The sequence below is a fragment of the Hydra vulgaris genome, chromosome 06, assembly GCF_038396675.1.
Source record: "Hydra vulgaris chromosome 06, alternate assembly HydraT2T_AEP".
Lineage (NCBI taxonomy): Eukaryota > Metazoa > Cnidaria > Hydrozoa > Anthoathecata > Hydridae > Hydra > Hydra vulgaris.
Genome location: NC_088925.1, coordinates 43252992 through 43278876, shown reverse-complemented (window position 1 = coordinate 43278876; position 25885 = coordinate 43252992). Strand labels below are relative to the sequence as shown.

Here is a 25885-nt window from a genome sequence, read left to right as displayed (position 1 = left end):
AAGGACAGGTGGGGTACTCAATAGGACAAGTGGCAAGTAAAGAAACCATTCACCCTTCCAAGAGAAGGAAAGTCCAGTCTGGAACAGCAATACCTTCCACATCACAAGTCCTGTCTACCACAGACAGTGGTACTGAATCTGAAAACTGCAAAAGTAAGAGTGAAGATGATGAAGACGACGACGGTGATAAAGACGATGATGAGGACACTCTAGAAACTAGAAAGCACTACAAAAGTAAATTTGCTGTAAGTATGGTTACATCAAGTGGAGTTTCCACAAAGAAAGCTGCTAAAATATGCAATGTATTATCACAACAAGGTATTGATATTCCAACTCCAAGTCAATCAGCAATTTACAAGTCCATATTCAAAGAGGCAGGTAAATTAAAAAAAGAAATGATACAACAACTTAAAATGGAACAGTGGTCCTTACACTTTGACGGCAAACGAATAGATGATAAGGAATATCAGGTAGTTGTACTTCAGAATAAAAGAACTGACGTGAAACTTGATGCACTGCGTTTAAAAGATGGCAAAGCTGAAACTGTTGCTGAAAAAATTGCCAAACTTATTGATGAATACAATTTGTGGAATTCAATTAAGATGATCATTACTGATACAACAAACGTCAATACTGGGAAGAGAAATGGAGTTGTTGTGAAGTTGCAACGTATGTTTAAATTAAAGGGTGTCACAATACCACAATTTATCGGTTGTCAGCATCACGTACTAGACAGGATTCTCCGTCTGGTGATGGACGAAGAACTTGGGGGTGATACCAAATCTCCAAACATTGAATACCCATTTGTGTCTGAACTGTTGAATAAGTATGATGAACTGAAGGATAAGTTTGCGAATGGAACTGTAGAAATTCTTGATAAATTAGGGTGGAGAGACGATATGAAGTTTTTGTACCATTTAACAAGAGTGTTTAGGTTCTATGAAGAACAAAGAAACTTCCCTCTGATTCACTTTCAGAACATTCCTAATATGAGCAATGCCAGATGGAACTCAAGAGCCATTCTCGCCATTCTGGCGTTCATTCTTATGCCTGAAGCGAGAAAGAATTTGGAGAAGGTTTGCAGGTTCATTTCATATGAGTGGGCAGAACATTGGTTTAGTAGTCAAAAGTACAATGACAATGACTTCAAGAATTTATCTGATGTATTGAAGCCTTACAAAAAGGCATTGCAGTCATTCAAAAATCACTGGAAGAAAGAGCCATCCGTCATCGACATACCACGAAGTAATCAGATAGCTGAACATGCAATCAAGGTGATGCAAGACCTGTATGCTTCCTGCAGAAAGAAAGACAAACTGCAACTTCGATTCATTCTAAGTAATAAGCGCTAGACTCTTTATGAGACGTGAGCATCATGTGACCCATGTACTAAACACAGTAGGCCTATAGACACAGACAGTTATGTATATTGTTGTACTAGACGCTTTGATACTGTTAATTTTGTAATACTTGTATAATTATATATCACATAATGTTTTTTGTTATATCACAGTACATGTTGCATAAATAAATAAAATAACAACAGGAGTATGACTCTTACAACATCTTCAGCCTTTAATATTCATTTACTGTACAAAAGTGTACCTATTGAAAATTCGATTTTTTGGTTTTGGGGTGACCTTTTTTCAAAATATGTCAAAATGAAACATCTATTCGTTCTTTTTACATAAAAGTTCATTGAATTACGATACAGGCCTAGTAGGTTGCGAAAAAGTCATATCCCTAATATATATATATATATATATATATATATATATATATATATATATATATATATATATATATATATATATATATATATATGTATATGTATATGTATGCGTATGTATATACATACATATATTTATTTATGTGATGCTTCTTCAGATATTTATCACAATGATGTTGCATTTAAATCTACTGAAAAAAATCCTCATCGTATTAAAGAGAATTTAGCTTCAAAGCTGGGTATGTATGGATATGAATTATCATTTCTCTTAAACTTATGTTTTATATTAAAAGTTTTTTTCTTTTTAAATTGGAGGGGGCACATTTCCCTTATTAAATCACACTCCAATAAAGAGTTGTAAAAGTCATTAAATAAATTATTTAAAGAGTTAGACCAAGTTTTGAATTTTACAGAACCCCAACAGTAATTTTGGAGTAGCTAGGCATGATTACTTTATTACAGTTTATGAACAAGGCCTCTGCGCAGAGAAACAAGTAGAGAACAATACTACAGGGAACATGGTGGGGATAAAACTTGGAATTTCTTGTTTATGAAGCGAGTGCTCTACCACTACATCACTACCCCCTAGGTTTGTCAAAAAGAGTGAAAAATAGTATCAATCGCTTCAGTTAAATCTACTAAAACTTCCCTCATCATCTACCTCCTTCATCTTCTGCTTTTCTTATATCTAGTAAAGTTATAGAAGCAAATATACAAGATCTTTTTATCTGAATTGTTTATTTAAAAGGAGATTAGTATTTTTAGATTAAAAAATAGTTAGTAGAAATTATTCAATATTAATGTTTATTTGATGGGGATTTTTAATTGATACATGTTGTTGTTCAAGCTCTTGTACTTTTTTAGAACATAATAATGAAAATGGTAGTGGTGATAACAGTGATTATGAATTTCCATATGATAATAATATTGTTCTAGAAAAAATTAAAGGTACCTAGTAATTTTAAATATCATGTAATTTTTTTTTTTAAAATAAATTAAGGCTTGACTGTTAAGTTTTTTTTTCCGACAGTCAAGTTAAAAAAACATTTTTTAAACATTGTAGTGAGAAAAATTCCTTGTATTTTTAAATGTATAATGCAGTGTTTCACAGGAAGATGTGCGATCGCACGTCATTATATGACCATACAAATCAAATTTTGCTTTGATGATTTCAAATAACATTTCAAAAACGCGCTGAATAAAAGATATTCTGAATTAAACATTAGGTGAAATAAATTACATCAAAACAAACATGTATTATATTAGTGAAATGCTTTCAAATAAAGTAACAATTTACTGATAATTATTTTTTTAAAAGTATCATTGACAGTTGTATATAATTTTTTAATTTTTATTATATAAATTATTTAAGTATGCATTTTTTATAATAAACGTTATTAAAAGATAAAAAATTATTTTGTTTTAAACCATAACTTTTTAAGACAACAAAAGTCTTTTTTAATATAAGATTTGTTTTAAGAATTATTAAAGTTAATACAATTAATAAGATAAAAAAAATTTTTTTGTTGAAAAAAAAAAAGACAAGTGTTTTTGAAAGCCATTACAGTTAAATAAGTTTGATCTTTAATGCTTTTATATTATTGAAATGCTTTTTAATGAAGTAACAAACACTTCTAATGAATTTTCATATTAAGTATTAATAAACTATTGTTCTTTTTTTATTTATATACAAAGTATTTTTTAAGATAACTATTATTCTTTAAAAATAAAAAATAAAAAAGTACAAATGTTAAAACAAGAAATGAAATGGTTTTTTAATGCATAATTATTTAATAGTTCACATTAACATGGAAATGATTTTTAAATTAAGTGTGAGTGTTTTTGAAACAATCATGAAAAGTAAATTGTTCTTTTTATTTTAAGGGTTTTCCATAATATTATATAAACATTAACAAAGATAAAACATTCTGAACATGATTAAAAACACGATTTAAATAAACTAAGCATTTTAATTTTTTATATATATATATATATATATATATATATATATATATATATATATATATATATATATATATATATATATATATATATATATATATATATATATATATAGAGTTTTGTTTTAGTTGAGTTATATATATATATATATATATATATATATATATATATATATATATATATATATATATATATATATATATATATATATATATATATAGAGAGAGAGAGAGAGAGAGAGAGAGAGAGAGAGAGTTTTGTTTTAGTTGAGTTATATGTTTGATGATTTGTGGTGAGATTTATCCTCATCAGAATTATAACCTACAGTAATATTAAAAAAAAATGAAGATAAAAATGTACAGTTTCTTCTATAAACTAATAAACAATACACAAATAAAAATATACATATTAGTTTTTTTATGATAAAAGTTACCTGATGCAGATATCAATTTTATCTCATTTGAATCATTTCCATCAGCATTTTTAATTAAAGTTCATCTAAGTAATCTTTTTTTTAATGTTTTCATTAATTTTTTTTCCTTATAATTTGTGTACCCACAGCAACTCTCTTGTCTATGTTCCATCTTAGCTTCCAATTCCTTATCTTTATGTCTGTTTATATATCCTTCTTCCAAAGTAGCAATTTTCCTTTGTGTATTGACACCTATTGCTTGTGAATTTTCACTAACTTTGATATTATTTTATCCTCTCTAATAAGTAAGTTTTTAAAACCACAGGTCATCAGGAATAAATGAAGAAAGTTATATGACTTTCTTGATACATCCATTCTTCATAATTTTTTGCATTTTTGCTAAAAACAAAGGTTATTTGAGCAACCATGTAAAATGTTCATGTAAAATTTAAATTCTTGTATCATTTTGTACCAAGATTCTTTTACGCTCTCTAAACTTTGTTATTTTCTCTGTTAAAATTATTCATTATGGTCAGTCTTTAATACCCCCCACCCCCCTGAACCATACAGATAAAATGTCAACCAACAAATGTTCATTTTGTTAAACAAAGTGAGAAATAGTTGGTTGACATGGTTGAAATGACATTTTTGACATGGTTGACAAAACATTTTTGACATGGTTGACATTCTTTAAATTTTCTTATTTTTTAGTTTCTCATAACACTGGTAACAACAACAGTTGTGAAGATTCAAACAATAATTTTTCATCAAAACAAATCAAGAAAATTAATGTTGATATTAATGATGATGATTTTGATATTAATGATGATAGTAGTTCTGATGACTATGATAAACCTGAGGATATTGAAATTTTGAAACCAGGTAGACTTTTTTTCTGAAACCAGGTAAATTCTTTTCTTGTATACATTTTTAAGTTAAAATTTTTTAATAATTGTGCGTCTGTCTAAATTTTTTTGTCATTAAACTCCAAATTATAATTGTTAACTGATTCACTCCAGGAGTCAATGATATAAATATATATATATATATATATATATATATATATATATATATATATATATATATATATATATATATATATATATAAAATCTGTTGTTATAAATATTATTATTATTATTATATATATATTTTATATATGTATATATAAAATATATATATATATATATATATATATATATATATATATATATATATATATATATATATATATATATATATATATATATATATATATATTATATATGTATAGTTTAAGTTTTTTAAGAGGTATGGTATAGTTATGACCACTATAATAAAATAATAAATGAGAAAATTCTTTATCAAAATTAGATTATATTTAGAGGTTGCTACCAGGTTTTTTAGAAATCATATTTTGTCAATTTATACACTAGTTCTAAATATTATTGTCAAATACAATTTGGTTAAATTTATTTGACAATAATTTTTAGAACTAGTGACAAATTGTTTAAAGTAAAATACACGGTCGTGACCAAGTTGTCTAAAGCAAAATACACTTGCGTGGGCATACAAGACAAAAACCGTAAGCATTTCCTGGGAAGGCTTGAAATTAACAGAAGCAACTGCAGTATACGAACCCTGCTTGGCATAGGGAATTTGTGACCAAATTAAATGTTTGTTTTGTTAGTTTTGACACTGCATCAGTTGATACTGGACCTCGTAATGGTGCATGCATCATTCTTGAACAAAAAATGGAAAAAGAAATGTTGTGGCTGGCCTGCAGGCATCACATCCTTAAAATAATGTTGGAAGCTGTAGTTACCCAATCTCTTGGTCCATCCAGTGGCCCTGATACTTGGTTATTTAAACAAGTCCAGAAGAATTGAAGCACGATTTATTACAGTTGATGACTGATAGCCTGGTCAAATAGCACTTCACTTCTTATGAAGTAGCCAAATATTGTAAATGACTTTTGAATAAAAAGTTATAAAAAAATCTTAAAAGCATATTTGTACCTTCTTTATTAGGAATCACAAACTTTGCATTTTTCAAAACTTTGTTTAAAAATTGCTTCGTAATTTTTTCTTGGTTTATTTCTGGGTTTTTGAAAAAAAAATTTAATGACTATCATGTCAAAAATTCTAAATCTTACTTATCATTTTTTTGAAAATAAAACTCTTCATTATGAATAATATAAATAATATATAAATATAAAAATTTGTAAATGACAATACATTTTTATAATACAATGCTATCTTTGTTTAAATATTAACTTTTTTTTAAGTTTCCTATACCAATAAAAAACAATCAACTGCTAACAAAAATAATCATGATGATTATGAAAATCCAAATGATAAATTATTTGTACCTACTATACAAGTTGAGCGACAGCATGATGAAAGTTCAAGTTCTGATGACTATGATGAACCAGATGATGTTGAATTATTGGGTAATATGGTTTTTATTTTTTATTGGGCTTGTTTTGTTAAATTGTTTTAAAAAATGTTTTTGTTAAGGTTAAAAATATTTTTAATTTGTTTTTTTTATTTGTTGGGATCTCAAACTGGTTTTAGCAATTTTACCTGTTTTATGTAAAGTGTCTTAAATATTCATACTGATTATCATCTTTAATATTAAAGGAAAAAAAACTATTAGACTACTCCAGCCCTTAAAATTATGGTTGGCATTTGACAATGCCGACCTAATTGCCAACCATAAAGTATTTAGAGTCGGCAAAAAATTGCTAACTTCATCTCTATGTTTTATGGTAAACCATTGTATAAATTTTTTTTTTTGCCGACCTGATGCCAACCTCTAACAGTTTAACGTCAGCAATAAGTTGCTCAAATAATTTTTCTTAATTCAGAGCACTGGTACTATAAATTCTGAGGGCTGCTACTATAAATTGCGAGCGCTGTTACTATAAATAATTTTTCATGAACCAAAACAGTATTTGAAGAATAAACCTTGCATAAATGCTAGAATTTTATATATATTAAATTTCTTAGTTTTGTGTTCCTTTTTTTTTTCCAGTTCTTTGAATATAATATTGGTTCATTATTGTTAGTATCACTAACATGTTCAAATCATATGATGCAGATAAAAAGTTTTTTGTTATATAATCATTGTCAATTTTTACAATTTATCTTAGTGTAGCACTTTTTAAGACCAACAAATTTATTTTCATAATAGTTTTGTGAAATCTTTAAACAGTTCTTTTGTACCTTAGTTATTTACAGCTGAGAAGTAGTCATGTTTAAATAAAATATCTTAATAAATTGTTCTATTGTTATTTTTACTTAATTTATTCAGTATTTTATAAAACTAAGTCTATTTTAGTTAAATTAAGACGTTAGTTGTTTAATATTAGCAAACTAGAAAGTTTGTTTATTTTTGTTTTATATATATATTTATATATATATATACATGTTTTATTTTTTAGGTGCCAAAGCTAAACTTGTTCCAACAAGTACAAACAACCTTATATCATCTAGTGATGACGATGACAATTATGAAGATCCAGAAACTAATGTAAGTACAATACCACCATTAGCCCGTAATAGTGATAGCCTTGGTCGTGGAAGTGTTTTAAGTCCTGAAAAGTATGTGCCATTAAATCTTAATAATGACTTTTTGGATTGTACAACTTATATTGACCCTGCAAAAGTTTTCAATTCATCACCTAATTTTTCGAACAAACACTATGATGACATTTATGATGATGGTAGGGTTTTCATATTAATAGTTATCACACTCATTTTTATTATATTTGTCTTACGTGATTTTTTATCATATATGTTTTTAAAATGTCATATATGTTCTTTTAATGTCATGTGTGTTCTATTCTTGTTGTTTGTGATCTTTTAATGTAATATAAGTTTTTTAATGTCATATGTTGTTTTGTTCATGCTTAAGTTAATTATTTTTATATCTTTATTTTTTCATTTCAATTTTGAGTTAATTTTGAATTTAAAAACCAGTGATATAGATAGCACTGCTGTTAAGAAAATGCTTTATTAACATCAACCTGTTTGTTTGCACAACGGTCTTGCTTGATGATAAAAGGTGTTTTATTGATATCAACCTGTTTTTCTGCATAACAGTGTTGTTTGATAAGGTTCCCTTTTTTAGTATTTTTTTTTCAAAGATTAACAGAGTCACTAATAAAATAAAAATAATATATAATAAATAATAAAATAAAAAGATAAAAAAAGTGAGCAGCCTTCTTGACTGTAGTAAAAAGTTCTGAAGCCTGGGAGTAAATTTAAATGTTCTAGAGCCATTGAGAGGTAGTTTTTATAATAAAAGCAAAGGTAAAAATTGACTGAGCCATATTTTTTAAAAGTTTTTAATTTTTTAAGTTTAAGCTTTAGTTTTTTTTTAGTTCAAAATCATGTATATATATCAATATCATAAAATCATGTATATATATCAATAACATAAAAAAATACACCCAAGTGTTGCTGCCTACTGTAATAAAACAGGCAAAGCTGAAGATTAAAAAATTCCTGATGATCAGCATGCTATAAAGACAACTGTTATGAACTGTTATTTTTATTTTCAATAAAATAAAAAATTGTTCAAGAGCTTCAAGTAAAACAAATAACTAAAGAAAGGTTTTCAATTTCTCTTGACAAGTGGACATCAGGTGGGAAAAGAAGGTATTTGTGCCTTAATGTAGATTGTTCATTTTATCTTGGATTAATTAAATTAATAATTCAATGCCTTCAGAAAGAGCTGTTAATATTTTTATCAACTATAAATGATGGCACTGTTAATAACTCATATTTTTTAAGATCATACCTGATGAAGCAAAGAAATAAAATCATAAGAAATTGTATTTACTTTTTTTGAACTGTGAGAATTTATTTTTAAAAATTATTCAAAATAAATCGATTAATTTTTCGAAAATTAATTGTTAGTCAATTAATTTGAAATATTGATTAATCTACCACCCCTATCTGTTAGTGTTTGCTATCTTGTTACTTTTCTTTTTATACTTTATATAGTTGTTATCGGCTTTCGACTGTATCGACAAAAAGTCGACTAGTCGAAAGTTGAAATTTGTTCATTGTTAAAAATCTAATAGTCATTTTAATCGACTATGAGCTTCCTAATAATTGATTAAAAGTCGATTTAGTTGAGTAAAAATCTTAAAATCCTTATATCTTTTCGATTTAACTTTTCAATCGATTTAATTTTTCAATCTTTAATTCTTGTTTGTTTATTTAATAACAATAACATGTACTAATATAGCTATTACCTAGTTTTTTGTTTACTCTCTTAAAGTTTTCTCTGATTTATTGCACTATATTCGTTAGCATTATTTTTATACCTAATTAAATGTTTGGTTTTGAGTTTCATTATTTTTCTTTTCTTTTGTTTATTCGATGCTTGTAGTTTTCTTTTCATACAGGGCCTTTCCAAGCTGGCTCGGGGCCCTTGAGCAAAATTAAGTTGTGAAGCTTCAAAATCTAAATGTCATCTATGTAAATATAATTGCATAGACTTTTTGATATTTAGCAAATATTTAAGGTGGCCTTTAAATCATAAATAAAACTGTGGAGCTTATAACAAAACTACAGAATGGGTAAAAATCAATCTTTTTTTTTTAATACAGAATAATACTATCTTAATCTAATATAATCTTAAATCAAACTTAAAATAATCTTCAATAAAACTACAATAAAAATACAATCAATTTTGCTTGTTATAACTAAATTCAATCATTCTTTTAGTATTATAATTATTTTTAATAGTTGGTTGTATAGCCTTTTACATTAATAACTGTTTGGCATCTGTGGCCAGAGTTGTTAGTCCTAGGCCTTGGCTTTGCCTTAAGGCCAAAAATTAAAGCCTTGGCCTTGAAACTTTTGGCGTTAAAATTTTCCTGTATGTTTATTTGATTATTAATTTTATTAGCTTTAATGATTATTATTTTTTAAATTTTATTGAAAACGCAGTTGTTATTGAAAGTCTTATTTTATAAAATCGATTGTACAAACATTTTTAAAAGACTTGCATTTAAAGAATAAAAAGTTAATCTATTTTATTATTTATACAATTATTTATTACAATTCTTAATAAAACTTATTTAACTTTATATTATTTTAAAAATAAAACAAAAAATTTCCTTTTTATAAACGAATAATAAAAGTAAATCATCGCTTAGTTTAAAAGCGCTTTGCAATATTACAATTTTTTTACATTACATTGTTTTGGCGTGTCAAAAAGTTTTGGACATATATGGAAACATACATTAATTTAAATGTTCTCAAAATATCTATAAAACCATGGCCAAGTTGTTGCAACTAAATATAATTTGTGTAGTCAAGAATAGAGTGCGATCACACCCGCTTCCTGACCAAGTCTGATTATTAGTATGCACTCAATGATTTATGTGAAAATTCATTTTTTCTAAAAAAAAGAAATTTTAGTATAATAAAAAATGTAGAGATGAGGAGTAGTGATTTTACTGAATACCGAATATTTAGCTAGGTGTTTGACTGAAGCACTAAATATACAATGACACTTAGTTAATTTTGAAGGTTCCGATTTACTTCATTGAAGTGGATACATAAGCTAGACTGTGTGCATGTGTGATTCATTTGTGACTAGGCCATGTCACAGCACGCATTATATGTTGACTGTTACATCAAGTTGTTTTAACTATAGTTATGTATAAAAGTATCATAATCTTCAAACCATTCAATTAGATTACAAAAATAACCAGCTCAGGTATATCTTTCACTTCTGAAGAAATTTGAGAAATTGCTATTGATAGATATAGCACAAAGGACTCTAGACTTATTAAAAATGATATCTTTACTACAACCTGAACTTTGGGTTTAACTCATGGTTTAACTTTAATGTCAATTATACGGTAGCCTTTTTTTTTTATTTATGCATGTTTTTAAAAACTAATTTCAAGTTATTAGTTAAAACACAACAAGAAAACACCAAGAAAGTTTAAAAGTTTTGAGAAATATTAGTTCTGTGAAAGGTTAATCCTTCTCAGCGAAAGGCTGCTTGACACCAATCAACCATTACCGGTGCCTAATAACACTAGAGATGATTCATTTCCACATCGTAAGAAAAAGTAATGTAAATCAAAATGGTCAAACCGGTCTCTACAAAAAATATGTACACATATAAGGATGTGGAAAAGAAAAGTCCCATAGCAAATTAAATTAGCTTTTACATGAATTCGCAATCATTTGCTATCATCAAACGATGAAAATGCTTTTATAATAACCTACCACCTTAGATTTTAGGTATCAAATATCCCAATTATTTTTTAAAATAAAAAATATAAAAAAAAAATAGATACATGTAATCCGTTTTTATATTTCAAACAATCAACTAAGATTGAGAGAGAATAGTAATATATTTTTCTTTTTATAAAACGTTTCTTTGCAGTTAAGGCTTTCAACTTTTTTGCTTCACATAATGGAACCTTTGTTAAGATTGAGAAAAAGAAACAGCATGAAAAAGATATTGATTACAACAAAAATGTTGTATTTATAGTTATCTCTTTACGAATATCTCTTTGTAACTAAAGTTAAAAAACAATTTTTTTCAACAGCTTATAACATTTCACTTTTTTTTATTAATTAATTTACTTTTAATTCAAGCGTTTCTTATTAGACGTATTTTAGTAGTCAGGCGTTAAAATTACAGTATTTTTACCTGAGAAAAAATACCAAAAAAAATTATTATACCAAACAACTGATTATCATAGCGGACGACTCAAATAAGAATTAAAAACCATTTCCGGAGGGTACACCCCTAACTTGACATACTAGTCATTAGAAGCTTCTCTAATGCAAGTTTTCAGCTCCAATGTGTATTCAAATTGCTTACCATTTTCATGAACTTTTTTAGAAAATATTCTCCATAGATATTCGATTTGGTTTAGATCTTGAATACATGTGGGCTATTCTATTATGTAAGTATTTTTTTCTCTCAACCAAGCTTTTTTAAGCTTTTAACTATGGATAGCAGCATTGTCTAGTTTCTAGTAAGTCAATGTAGTCCTGTGAATTCATTTTTGTTGAAATCTATGCCAGTGGAAGTATACCAGAAAACCTCCTCCCCCTTCCCCCTAACTCATTCAAGTTTCTTCCTCCTTTTAAAGATTGTGCCAGTAATATTGATAATCATCAGGAGTATCTAACTTTTTTTTATCACTAAAGACATGTGTTCTTTTGGAAATTGTAATCTAGCTTCATTATGACGAACCATAAGTTTTGGTTTCGATTTAAGCTTTTTCCAAACTACATTAGGATCTTCATGTAACATTAGTCGCACACGTTGAACAGTTACAGGTAAATATAAGTCAGCGCAACTTCAAGATGATGTCATGTACTGAGTAGCTGCACTATGTGGAATAGCTTGTTTAGTATTATTATCAACTTTATGATTGCCACCACTTTCCTTATTATTATTAGCTCCATAATTAACGCCAATCTAGAAGTAATTATTAACCACTATTGGAGATTTTTTAATTTTCTTTACGATTTTTTATATACAGGTTTACAAAAACCTGTATATTGCATGCTTTGATTACAGCTATTTCTTCATTTGTTAAATGTTACCATGTTATATTCAGGTATCAAAAACCCAATGTTTAAAATTTTATGAGCACTTATTTCACAGTCTTTTTTTAATTTACTAATTAAAAAAAAAATTAAGTCACAAAGGTGAATCACCAGATCAAAATATACAAGTAAATTGACAATAATTATTATTATGGCCAATTCTATTTGTTATTGCAAATACATTATACATTTTATTTTTTTATCAAATGTACCACAATTCAATTATGTTATATTATAATCTAAAAAATTATTGTTTGTAGCAAGAATTATTTATGTTTGGATACAAAATATGTACCATACAAATTTTTTTGTACACAATATGCTACGAAGGGTAGTTCACATTATACATATTTAAAATGTAGATTCCACAACCCTAAATAATATGTTCTATATTTTTAAAAAACACAAATTGTTACATTAGATTTTAATGCATAAAAAATGTCAGTTATCAAAAAAGTGAATTTTTACCAGTTTTCTTTAACAAATAGCTTTTTTTCAAAAAAAAAAATTTTAATATAGTTATCATTTTTGAAATTTTCATATATATTTTTTTTGATTTAAGACCCAATATTTTTTTTTCTTTGGAAATGTTTTTATTTTGATAATATTACTGACTCATTATATGTTCAAAAGTTTTGAGGAGGGTGGGCGGGGGTTGCTCTAAAAATATATTTTATTTAAAAGTCTTTGAATCCAGTTTTACTTCCTTTTACGAAACGCAATCAGAAAATATTAAATGACCAGTACTTTTAATAAAATGATTGGTATTTTCTTATTCAGATGCAAGTAAATTTTGATCAGAAGCTTAATTATCTTTGGCCAGTAAAATAAATGAAATAATCAGTAAATTAAATAAATCGATCATTAGATTTATCAAAATAACCAGTAATTAGTTCTAAAAAAATAATGAAGTAATTAATTCTAAAAAAATAGTGAAGTAATTAATTCTAAAAAAAATAAAGTAATCAATTTTAAAAAAATAATTAAGTAATTAATTCTAAAAAAATAATTAAGTAATTAATTCTAAAAAAATAATTAAGTAAGTAATTAGTTCTAAAAAAATAATAAAGTATTTAATTCTAAAAAAATAATTAAGTAAGTAATTAGTTCTAAAAAAATAATTAAGTAATTAATTCTAAAAATATAATTAAGTAATTAGTTCTATAAAAATAATTAAGTAATTAATTCTAAAAAAATAATTAAGTATGTAATTAGTTCTAAAAAAAAAGCAAAAAAGATGACTAAAAAAGAAATTTTTATCATTTTATTAAGTACCTTAAATAGGGAGAAAATGCAGGGAGTGTACATACATCAGTTGACTTTAATAGGTAGAACATTCATTGAGTGTACATACACTGAGGGTATGTATACTTCTGCTATTTATGTGACATTAGTAAGGAAGGCTGCCTTGCAGCCTTTTAGAAATCTTACCAAACTTAATTTGCGCTCGGATTTCATTATTTGCTTTTTTTAAACATAAAACATATTTAAGTATTTCTACAGTTCCAATCTCTACCATTTTGAATAAAGATTTGATTAGTAAATTTATATTTAGAAAAAAAATATATTTATGTAACATTTTAAATATTACATAAATATTAAAAAAAAAAAATATTTTTTCAAATATTATAAAAAAATTTATGTTGTATTTTTAATAGGATAGATTAGGGTAATATGAGCACCTTAAGTGTAAAATGGAAAATTTTCAAAAATAAATATGCTGGATCCAAAATTTTTGCAAATAAACAATTTTTAGGGATCCCTTCTCATGATCCACTTAGATATTTGGGCACCCAAAAGTTTTTCTTAAAGACACAGAGGTTTTAAAAAATTAGCAAAAATGTTCATATTACCCAGACCACTTGGTAATATGAGCACTTTAAATTAGCTCAAAAAAATAATATTAATTAAGTAAAGAAATACCAACCTGACAATTAATTTTTGAACTAATTTTTGGAATATAACGGTTTGTTATTAACAAAACTTATCATTAAAGGATCAAATTTTAAGCCACTTTTTGTTAAAACAATACTATGTTTTTCGCAAAAAGAAAAAAAAAATCGTTATTTTTTCAATTTTATTAACTCAAACCTTTGAACAAGAAAAATTCAAATTTTTTGAATTTAAATTATAGAAAAATATTTTGTATTGTTAAAGTATTAAAATTTTTTACTATGTTTTGTTTTTATTCAAAAGGAAATAAAACCACTGCTATTTTATGACTTTAAACTAGGTAATTTCAATGAAAAATACTGGGTAATTTTTTTTTTTTTTTTATTCACCTCCTCAAGGCTGAAAAGGCCACTACAAATGAGGAGGCTACTTAATAGTGGTTTTAACCCTCTCTCAACTCTATAAATCCGAAACATGAACCTTGACGAACAAGGCCGCTGCACGGAAAAACAAGTTGAACGCAGTACTACCAGGGATGTGGTGGGGATCGAACTCGGAACCTCTCGCTTATGAAGCGAGCGCTTTACCACTACACCACTATGCATTTTAAGCATGCTCATATTACACAAAAATGCCATCTTTAAATAAAGTCTAAAATAAATGTTTCTATACATTGTTTTTCAAATAAAAGTAAATTGGCTTTTTAGCTAACATATTTTTCTTTATGAAAAAATTAATTTCATTATTTTAGTACCAAAATTTCGCGCCACAGATTTATTCATGCATAATTATATTATTTTAACAACGCAAAAAATTTAACAGCGTTTTAATTAGATGATAGCCGCTTTTTACTGCATATAAATTTATGCTAATTGTACTGGTTCCTGTTATCACCACATAAAGTCGATTCAAAAAATACAAAATAACTTTAACTTCACTGCTTACATCTAAGAAATCTTCAAGTATGCTCATATTACCAAGGTGCTCATATTACCCTAATCTACCCTACTATTTACATTATTATTTTTATCTATTACATCTTTAAAAAACTTCTTATTACATGTTTACTACATTTATGTTTACAAGAGATAAAATTTAATTTGTTTTACTGTATATTCAGTTTATACAATTTATTTTTAGAATATTTTATTTAAACTTAGAACCTTTGTATCAAGTATACACAGCAAAAAAGTTGGAGGACGTTCACAGAAAAAGCAAAAAATCCAACTCAGATGATAGTTCGGATGAATATAAAAATCTATTTAAAAATTCCAAGTCTCCAATACGATTACTGTGGGGTGAAATTCCAGAAGTATTAAAAAGCGGAATATTAAATACTATTGAACCAAACGAAAGAAAAAGACAAGAGGTTGCAATTAAATTAAGATAAAATTAATGTTTAATAGTTATTTTAATAATAATAATAATAATGGTAATAAAGATAAACAAGTTATTAATAATTAAACTTACTATATCTTATCAATTTTAAATTAATTCAATTTCTTTCTGCATTTTCTAAATTTTTAAGCTAATAAATTTGCAAAAAAAAATACCTTACCATTTAAAAATAGTAAAAATAAAAAAAGGATAATAAGCAAAGTTAATATTTATGAAGTTGTATGTCTTTTTTATCCTTAAGGTTGTTTAAAATTCTTTTTATTGCTGATGTAAAAATCGATTAAAGTATGTTTTACTTTTATCCTTTATAACACTTAAAATCTTAAAGGTTTATAAACAAAAAACTTTTTTAATTAAAAATGCTAAAGATAAAAAGAACAAAAAGCACATAATAATATGTAGTAATCAAGAAAATCTGAAATGGTGTCCCGCAAAATTTTCTTTAAATTGGTTGAAATATAGTAAACTGACACTCTACGTGTATTTATAACAATAAATTAACTGCTTCTACATGTATCTATTACAATAAATTAAAGTTGGATTTAATTTTTAATATAAATTATTTGTCTACTTAAAAAACTTTTAAAATATTACCATTTTTGTTTATTATTATCATATCAAAATGAAACTTTATTTTAATTATCATTTCAAAATAAAACTTTGTTATTAATTATCATAATTTCAAATCATAGTTATCATAATTACATTTCAGAATGAAATAACAACTTTGAAATCAAGAACTTTTTTCAGTGTGTTTTTTCAAGAGTCAAGTAGATAAAAGACAAGTAGCACAAACCATAGTAGATATATGCTTCTAGTTTTAGTATATATTTAAAGATATTAAATTTTTTTTAATGATTGGTTCAGAAACTGTTAATACTTTTTTATGCTCCAGGCAAACACAGCAAACACTAAACCTTGTTGTCATGTAGTTACAAGGAATTTGTCAGGGTATTCACAAAACTTAAAAAAAAGTAAAGTTAGATAAAATACATGATTTACTTTTTTAAAATAAGATAACATAGCATGTGATTTTGACTTCAAATTGTTTACTTATAAATTGAGATAAAGTTTAATCTGGAGGTCAAATTTCAGAGCAGTGACGTATTTCTACAAAAGAAAATCATCTTTAAAAAATATTTAACTTAAAACAGTATAACTAACTGCATTGTTAGTAAAAATAATCTCAGGTTGCATTTTACTCTATCTTTTTTTTTTTCTCCCACCTGAAACTACTCTCTAGATGCTAATACCTAACCATCTGCATTTTTACACTCTACATTTTAGTGAAAATTTTACACTCAGCACATATTAATAAATCTAAATTGTCTATGCTTCTCTGTTTATCTGTCACTGCTTATCTCACTTTTTTTTTCTAATCTTAATCCTGAGTCAAACAGTTAAATTTTGGATGATACTAATAATGTATAATAATAATGTCTATATATATTCTATATCCATTATAATAATGAAATAAAAGGACATTTTTGATGCAATCTTTGTTTAATATTGTATTTGATATAGGCAATGTTTGAGTTAATTACATCAGAAGCATCATATTTGAAAAGTTTAGATATTCTTATATCACACTTCATGATGAGCAAAGTTTTTTTACCTAATCCAAATCTTCCATCATCAAATCCAAGTGAAGTGCAATTTATTGATCGTCAGCAATATCACTTCTTGTTTAGTGGACTATCATCAGTTAAATCAGCTAGTCAGAGGTCAGTATCATGTTTCTAAAAATTATTTGTACTAAAAAAGATTGAATAAAAATAAATATATAGATATATATGTATATATATACATACAGAATTAATGCAAAAATAATTTGATTGTGAAAATTTTTTTCAATATCGGATTAAAATTTTCAAAATTATTAAGATTTTAGGTGTATTTAGTTTTTAGTGTAATTAGTTTTTTTTTGATTCAAAGGGTTCTAAAGTTGATATTTTCATTCAATTTTTTTGTTTAAATTGTTTTACAATAAAATAAAGTACGAAAACAAATTTGCTTTAATAAGTCCAGCTGTATTTCCGTAAGTTTAAGTATATCCTTAAATTTTTTTTTTTTTCTTTGGCAAAATATTTTTTTGTAAAAAATATTTTGCCATATCAATGTTTTTATTTATATCTTAAGATATAAATAACATAAGTAAAATAATTAATTTTTTTTTATTTAAATTTTTAAATTTTTTTTTTTTATCATTCATTTAATGTTTGCAATAGAATGTTTCTACTTTTTAAACTATTTTCAAGAAACAAAAAATAATGCTCGCTTTCCAGACGATCCAAATCATTTACTTTCTCCACTCGACTTATGTCTTGTTTCTGATCCTAATCAGTGCTTAGTTTCTCCACATTCACCCTTAGGTGCTTCTGCTCATGGTTTGATCTCTCTAAAGCTGTTATCTCATTCTCTTTCATCATTAGAATCCCCCCTATCATTGTGCCTCTTACAACTACCTAAAAGCTGACTGGGACTCTTTCCATAGTTTTCTTTGTGATGGCTCTTGGGTAGAAATCTTTCGTCTTCCTGCTGACCAATGTGCTTCTTACATAACTCCATGGATTCAGGCTGGCATGGAATCTTTTATTCCCTCTCAACGGTTCCAAGTCAAGCCTTATTCTTCTCTATGGTTTTCCTCTTGTAGAAAATTGTGCTGCTGCAATTTCTAATTGAAACCATTACTTTCAAAAAGCCTGCTATTCTCAGATCACGAAATCTCGTAGTTTATCTCAAAAATTAGGCTCTTGTGACTTCTGGAGAATCTTTAACAGAATCAATAATAAGAGCAAATCTGTTATTCCACCTCTTTTGTATGGTTCAGATTTTGTCACCTCACCTAAGAATTTCTCATCTATATCATTTCTCAATTCCACTATTCGCGTTCTACCTGATATCATGGACAAACAGGTTAGTTCATTTCCTGAATTTCGTATCACTCCAGCTACTGTACCTAAAGTACCCAACATACCTGTTATAGTCTTGCTGAAGTGTTCTCCGGAGCTGTATCTATACTTTCAAAACTATTTAACAAGTGCCTATCACAGTCTTGTTTTCCAGCCTGCTGGAAAGTGGCATCTGTTATCTCTATTTTTAAAAACTCTAGTGAGCAATCTGACTCGTCTAACTAGTCTTCTTTCTATTATAAGCAAGATTTTTGAATCTTTAATTAACCCCTTAAGGACCGATATTTTTTCAAATAAATGCACCAAAAAAATCAATTGTTTTTTTTATGCTTAGAACTTAGATATTGACATATTAAGAATAAAAAAAAAGTCTGTTATAAATCTAAATATTATTAATTTGATTGATTCTTAGTTGATTTAATATAATAATATTGTTAAAAGATTATTTTCACAAATTATTTCACGCTAATACATAATGAAATGTAAAATATGTGACTGCGCGAGTTATCTTGGGTTTGGTCTTTTTGGACCATATAGCATGACCCAAGATATCTTGGGCCTGGTCCTTAAGGAGTTAACAAACACTTAATCTCTCATCTTGAATCTAATAACTTACAAAAATCTAGATCTTCCTATATTTATGAACGGTAATGTACTTAATAAGTCATCTACCCTTCATCTTCTAGGATTAGCTCTTCTGATCTTTCTTGGAAACCATATATCAATTCCATTGCAAAATTTGCATATGATAAGGCTGCATCTCTTTATTGTGTTTGTTCACTTTTTTACTCAGAATTCTATTCTTTATCTTTATAAATCTCAAATCTGTCCTTGTATGGAATACTTTTGCCATATCTGGGGCGGATCTTCCAATGATGCCCTTTTTTTTTAGACAAGGGCAAAAACATTGTAAACATAGTTGGACCTGCTCTTGCAGCCAACCTCCAACCATTATCACATTGTTGTAATGTTGCTATTCTTTCTCTTTTCTATAAATACTATAATGGGCACTGCTCTAAAGAGATAGCGCTTCTTGTGCCATCTACTGAAATTCATTCTTGGGTTACTCATTATTCAATTAATTCTCATTCTTTTATTGTGACTATTCCTAAGTGCTCCAAAATTTATTATTCGTCTAGTTTTTTTCCTCAAACATCAGTTTTTTGAAATTTGCTTCCTTCATCTTGTTTTCCTGATTCATATAATTTGCAACCTTTTAAGTTGTCTGTCAGTCAGCGCCAGCCTTAGCTTTTTTAACAGGTTGGGCAAAACTTGTGAACGCGCCCCTAGGTATATATGGGTGGGTTGTTACCATTAACAATGAGACCAATGCTCTAAAATGATGAACAAGAGTGCTAAAGGGAATATATAGTTTGATGCAAAGAGATCCATATTGTGCATCAAGTTTCTTATTTAATTAATTTTTTATTAAAATTATAAACTTAGACTTTTCATGATATGGGTTTATAGAAATGAGTGACTAAATAAATAGATAATGCAATGCTGCTTTTAAAATAACAAATGTTTTTATTAAACATATAATAAATCCTCTAACTATATAAACAAGAGTTATTAAATTTTAAAATGTAACTTTTCTAGCTTTTTTGTCAGCGAAATCTCTTATCAAACTAGAAAAATCTAAATTTTCAGCTATTTCTTGCTCGATTGATAACAGAGAATTAAGTTGATCTTGCAACATGGTATTTCTTAAATATGTTTTGATTAACTTCAGTTTAGAAAAACTACGTTCTCCACTAGCAACAGTAACAGGTATTGTAAGAAGAATGCGCAGAACAATCCATGTATTTGAATATAACTCTTGTAGACAATGTATTTTAATAAAATTCAGTACAAAAAGTGGTGTCATCTCTTTTGTATTTGTTTCATTTTCAACATTGCTTAATTTATCTTTAATAAAAAACTGCACAGTTCGTCTTATAGCAAAGCACCATCAATTTCTGATTTTGTATTTACAGTTAATTTTTCTTGTAGTTGTTTACACAATTTTAAAAGTTCATTCTTGATGGGCAAATCATCCAAATTAAATAAAAAACTCCATATATTTACATATTCATTAAGTTGTTCAAATCTTTCATTTATTGACGACAGACATGTATCTAATAAAGGGTTAAAAAAATGGCTCTAAAAAGCTCATGCGGGATTTTTATTAAAAGGCCTATATATGCGGGATTTTACCATATATGCTTTACGTGAAAGCCCATACGGAAAAAAATATATATATATATATAATAACTGACCTTATACTAATAAATCCTTAATACAAACCAACAAGTTGTGATAATACTATTTGTAATTAATAATATTGTTTGTAATACTTAAAAAAAAAATGGTAACAACACGATGCAGCGACCACGTTTTAGTTTTGATTTTCTAAAAACACAACTTTACTGCAAGCAAATACAATTAGTATTTTATTGTTCGAAGAACATAGCCTAACACAAAATTAAAAATCAAAGATTTTTATTTTTTATTACTATATAATGATATTTATTTTATTGTACAATAATATAAATTTTTTTTAATTATATATAATTTTTTTTTAAATAAATATTGAAAATCTTGAAAATTAAAAAATTCTTTTTATTTTATGAGAAAATTCTTTTTAGTTTATGCTTTTGTTTAATTCGGGGTTTTAACTTTTTTTAACATTTTAGGATAAACTCGCAACAGCTATAATGCCGCTCTAAAAATGGTGCCGTTATTGACATAGTTTAAACATAAAAGTTTTTATAATGTAGTTTCATTTAGCAGTTCATCATCCTTTTCTAAATCTGTCTGAGGACAGGATATTACGGAGTGATTTCTTTATTTACATACAATAATATAAACTGTATAAAAATAAAAAACTTTATTATTAATGAAGTTTTTATCAGTTTCGAAAGGTTACAAAAATGCAAAACATGAGTTCGATCCTTATTTATATAAAACTTAATTTAAAATTTAACACCAAAATATTTTTCTTAAATGAATTAAAACGCAATACAATTACTTTATAGTAATTGTATTGCGATATAATTCATTTAAGAAAAATGTTTTGGGGTTAAATTTTTAAATTAAGTTAATTTAAGTCCAACAATAATAATAGCTATTAATATTGTTGGGTCTGCGGACTATCTTAAATTTATTTTGTCAACATTACGATCGTTAAAAACCGTTTATGGGTTCATTATTTTCCTCGTGAAAAAAATATCATAATACATTTTAAAACATCTACTTTGTTTTCAGAGCAATATTATTATTATGCAAAATACTAATATAATTGCGCTCAAAGTTGAAATCAAGTTTAAAATCAAGTGATTAATAAAATTTAATTTGTGCTAACATAAATATTTTAAATGATTCTGGAATTTCTTTAAAATGTAGAAAAAATTAAAATTTGCCAAAAGGCCCATTATTAGATAAAAAAGTGAAAAGCCCATGCGGGAATCCCGCTTAGCTTCTGGGGCCATCTTGCCTCTGCATGCAATTAAAGAAACTAAAAAACTATAGTCTTTTAATTGTTCTGCTAATGTTTGCGCTTCGTGTGCAATATCGGGAGTTTTGGTTTTAGTTTCATATATAGTAATTAAAGCATCATGTACGCTGCATATTTGGTATCGGATGGCTTTGAGGCTCTCAATTTTTGCTTCCCAACGAGTGTCGCATAATTCTTTAAGAGTGAAGTTTGTTGTATGACTAAGTAAAACATTCCAGCGTGAAATTGATGCAGAAAATAATGTGAATAATCTTTGTATAATGGATTTTAGTGAAGATTGCGCTGCGTCACAAATAAGCAAATTGAGAGAATGAATTCCACATGGAAGGTAAAAAGCCAAAGGATTCAAATCTAATATTCGCTTTTGTAGACCTATTTTTTTACCTTTCATATTTGCACCGTTATCGTAACCTTGCCCTCTACAAAAGCTTATATTCAGTCTAAAATCTTTTAAAGCTCCAATTATGATTTCTGTTAAACCAAGACCTGTCGTGTCGTTAACATTGAAAAACCCAAGAAAGTGTTCATTTATTTTTATAGGATATTCTGATATATTTACAATTCTAATCGTAAGCAAGAGCTGTTCTTTGTGAGATACGTCAGGAGTGAAGTATATAATTATGTTGGTTAATTTTGATGCCATTATATCTATCATTTCATTTTGAATGGTTTTTCCACAGTAATGATCAGAAATATCTCCTTTAAGAGCTAGCGTGACGTGGTTTAACATGATAGGATCAAATTTAGCGAGTAATTGTACCAACCCTAAAAGTTTGCCGTTATTAACTGCATACAATTTATCAGAAGAACCTTTGAAGGCCATATTATTTGTTGCCAAGTATAAAGTAATGTTCATCAATCGTTCAAGAACACTTCGCCACCTTAAACTCTCCTTTTCGATTAGTTTTTGTTTTTGTTTATCAATAGTTTCACCAGCTTTCATTTGTATTTCTGTCTCAATCCATAGTTGATAAGCATTTCTGTGTGACTTACTATGAGGAGGCTGAATAAGTGCGAATTTCATAACTGCGAATCTGCATAAGTGCGAAGCAGTTGCAAAGACTGCATAAGTGCGAACTGGCACAAGCGCAAGCTGGCATAAGTGCGCCGAAAGAATTTGCAAACATTGGCATAAGTGCGAACTGGCATATGTGCGAATCAATTGCAAAAACTGGCATAAGTGCGAACTGGCACAAGCGCGAACTGGCATAAGTGCGCCGAAAGAATTTGCAAACATTGGCATAAGTGCGAACTGGCATATGTGCGAATCAATTGCAAAAACTGGCATAAGTGCGAACTGGCACAAGCGCGAACTGGCATAAGTGCGCCGAAAGAATTTGCAAACAATGGCATAAGTGCGAATTGGCATAAGTGCGAACTTGCTAATTCGCCACTTATGCCAATTTGCACTTATGCCAATGTTTGCAAATTCTTTCGGCGCACTTATGCTAATTCGCGCTTGTGCCAGTTCGCACTTATGCCAGTTTTTGCAATTGGTTGGCACTTATGGCAGTTCGCACTTATGCTAGTTCGCACTTATGCCAATGTTTGCAAATTCTTTTGGCGCACTTATGCCAGTTCGCGCTTGTGCTAGTTCGCACTTATGCCAGTTTTTGCAAGTGATTCGCACTTATGCCAGTTCGCACTTATGCCAGTTCGCACTTATGCCAGTTTTTGCAATTGGTTGGCACTTATGGCAGTTCGCACTTATGCTAGTTCGCACTTATGCCAATGTTTGCAAATTCTTTTGGCGCACTTATGCCAGTTCGCGCTTGTGCTAGTTCGCACTTATGCCAGTTTTTGCAAGTGATTCGCACTTATGCCAGTTCGCACTTATGCCAGTTCGCACTTATGCCAGTCGCACTTATGCTGATTCGCAGTTATGAAATTCGCACTTATTCAGTCGCCCCCTTACTATTTTCGTGAATTTTTAATGCTTCGGTTAAATTCTTCCATTTATTGAATCCATTTCCGTTTAACTTTAAATTCATGTTGAAATCAAAAAGTTTGCAGCAAAAACAAATACCGCATCTTTAGAGACTGAGTACACAAGCCAACGTTGTGAAATAACCTCACCATTTGAAAGTTTTCGGTTGTAATAAGCATTTGAAAAATGTCATCTTCTATGATTGCGCGGATATGTGTCCAAATTCACTTGTATTGCACCTATATTAATTACATAATCAACAAATTGAATGTTGCGATGAATTGGCCACAAACCACAGTCTGAGTAATCGATTGCTGTTTCTTTGGTGCGATCATTTACATCACCATCTTGGCCATCAGCATTTTCGTTATCAATATCTTTTTCATCGTAGTGAACATTTCCAACTGATACTATTCCGTCTTCTTCATCACTGGTTGATGTATCACTAAGTACATGCGCAACATTTTCTCCTTCCTTTATTTTATTACAATCACTATTTTCCGATGTAAAATAATTTTCAAGTTTTTTATAGTTTTTCTTCAAATTATCAACTTTTTTTGCTTTACGTTTTCTGTATTGAGCACCAGATGGTTTCTTATTATTATGAGTTTTAAAAACATTTTTTTCTTTCTTATGAGTACTCTCCATTGATTGCTGCTGACAGTTTCTATTTGTCTAAAATTTTAAAATAAAAAATTACTCGCAAGCTAATAATTCATAAACAATTTCATTATTTATACTAACCTGCTTTTTATTACTGCAAAATTTGAAAACTTGACAAAAACTGAATTTGAATCACAAATACAGCTTTAAATTTCTTCTAGAAATTAATAAACCAAAAATGTTTAAAATTTAAACTTTAAATAGATGGAACGCAAAATAATTGGCGCTGAGAAAGATACAAGTAAAAAAGTGAATTCAAGTCAAAAAATATATGCTATGATTGAAACACTTTTAATCAAATTATTAATTTTGCATAAAGAATTTTTAACAGTGTAATAATACAATAAATAAATTATTTAAAGAAATTAATTTTTATAAAAAAAAAAAACATTCGAAAAAATTTAGGTTGACTTTTTTTTTCTATTTATTATATTGTTAAAGTTTGCATACAACATTTGGCGCCCCAGTTTCCTGGCGCCCAGCCTCGCCCCCCCTAAGGCCGGCACTGCTGTCAATCATTATCTTGATCTATAAACTTTATCTTTTATCCTCCAATATTTTCCAACTCTAATAGTGGTTGCTTACAGTCTTGTTGGAAATGAATATGTCAAAAAAAAAAAAGATATATATAAATAAACACATACTTATGCCCTATTTTATATTCGCGTATTATTATGCTACTATCAATTTATATTTAAATTTTCTTTATTCTTTATTTACTGAAACCAAATGCTTTAAATGGTTATTATTTTAAACAAGCAACTTTTTTACTTTTAAAGGTAGATATTTTTAAAATTAAAACAATAAAATTTGAGCAAACTCATGGTCTTTTAACGTAAAAGGCCTGCTCACAAGTTTAAAAAACACTTGCGACTTATGGCAGGTCTAAGTATATATAATAAAAAAGAATAAA

General features: G+C 27.5%; 1 protein-coding gene across 4 annotated transcripts in view; it reads left to right on the top strand.

Moving 5' to 3' along the window:
- LOC100199360 (rho guanine nucleotide exchange factor 16) overlaps positions 1-25885 on the top strand; it is a 78796-nt gene that overhangs the window by 14565 nt on the left and 38346 nt on the right. For 2 of the 4 annotated variants that reach the window (XM_065800204.1, XM_065800203.1), the window contains exons 2-8: positions 1888-1968; positions 2594-2677; positions 4815-4985; positions 6368-6532; positions 7526-7807; positions 15737-15945; positions 17499-17698. In XM_065800204.1, the coding sequence (XP_065656276.1) occupies positions 1888-1968; positions 2594-2677; positions 4815-4985; positions 6368-6532; positions 7526-7807; positions 15737-15945; positions 17499-17698 (1192 nt within the window). The remainder of the gene's footprint in view (positions 1-1887; positions 1969-2593; positions 2678-4814; positions 4986-6367; positions 6533-7525; positions 7808-15736; positions 15946-17498; positions 17699-25885) is intronic. The other 2 variants (XM_065800206.1, XM_065800205.1) reach the window with 1 other exon arrangement.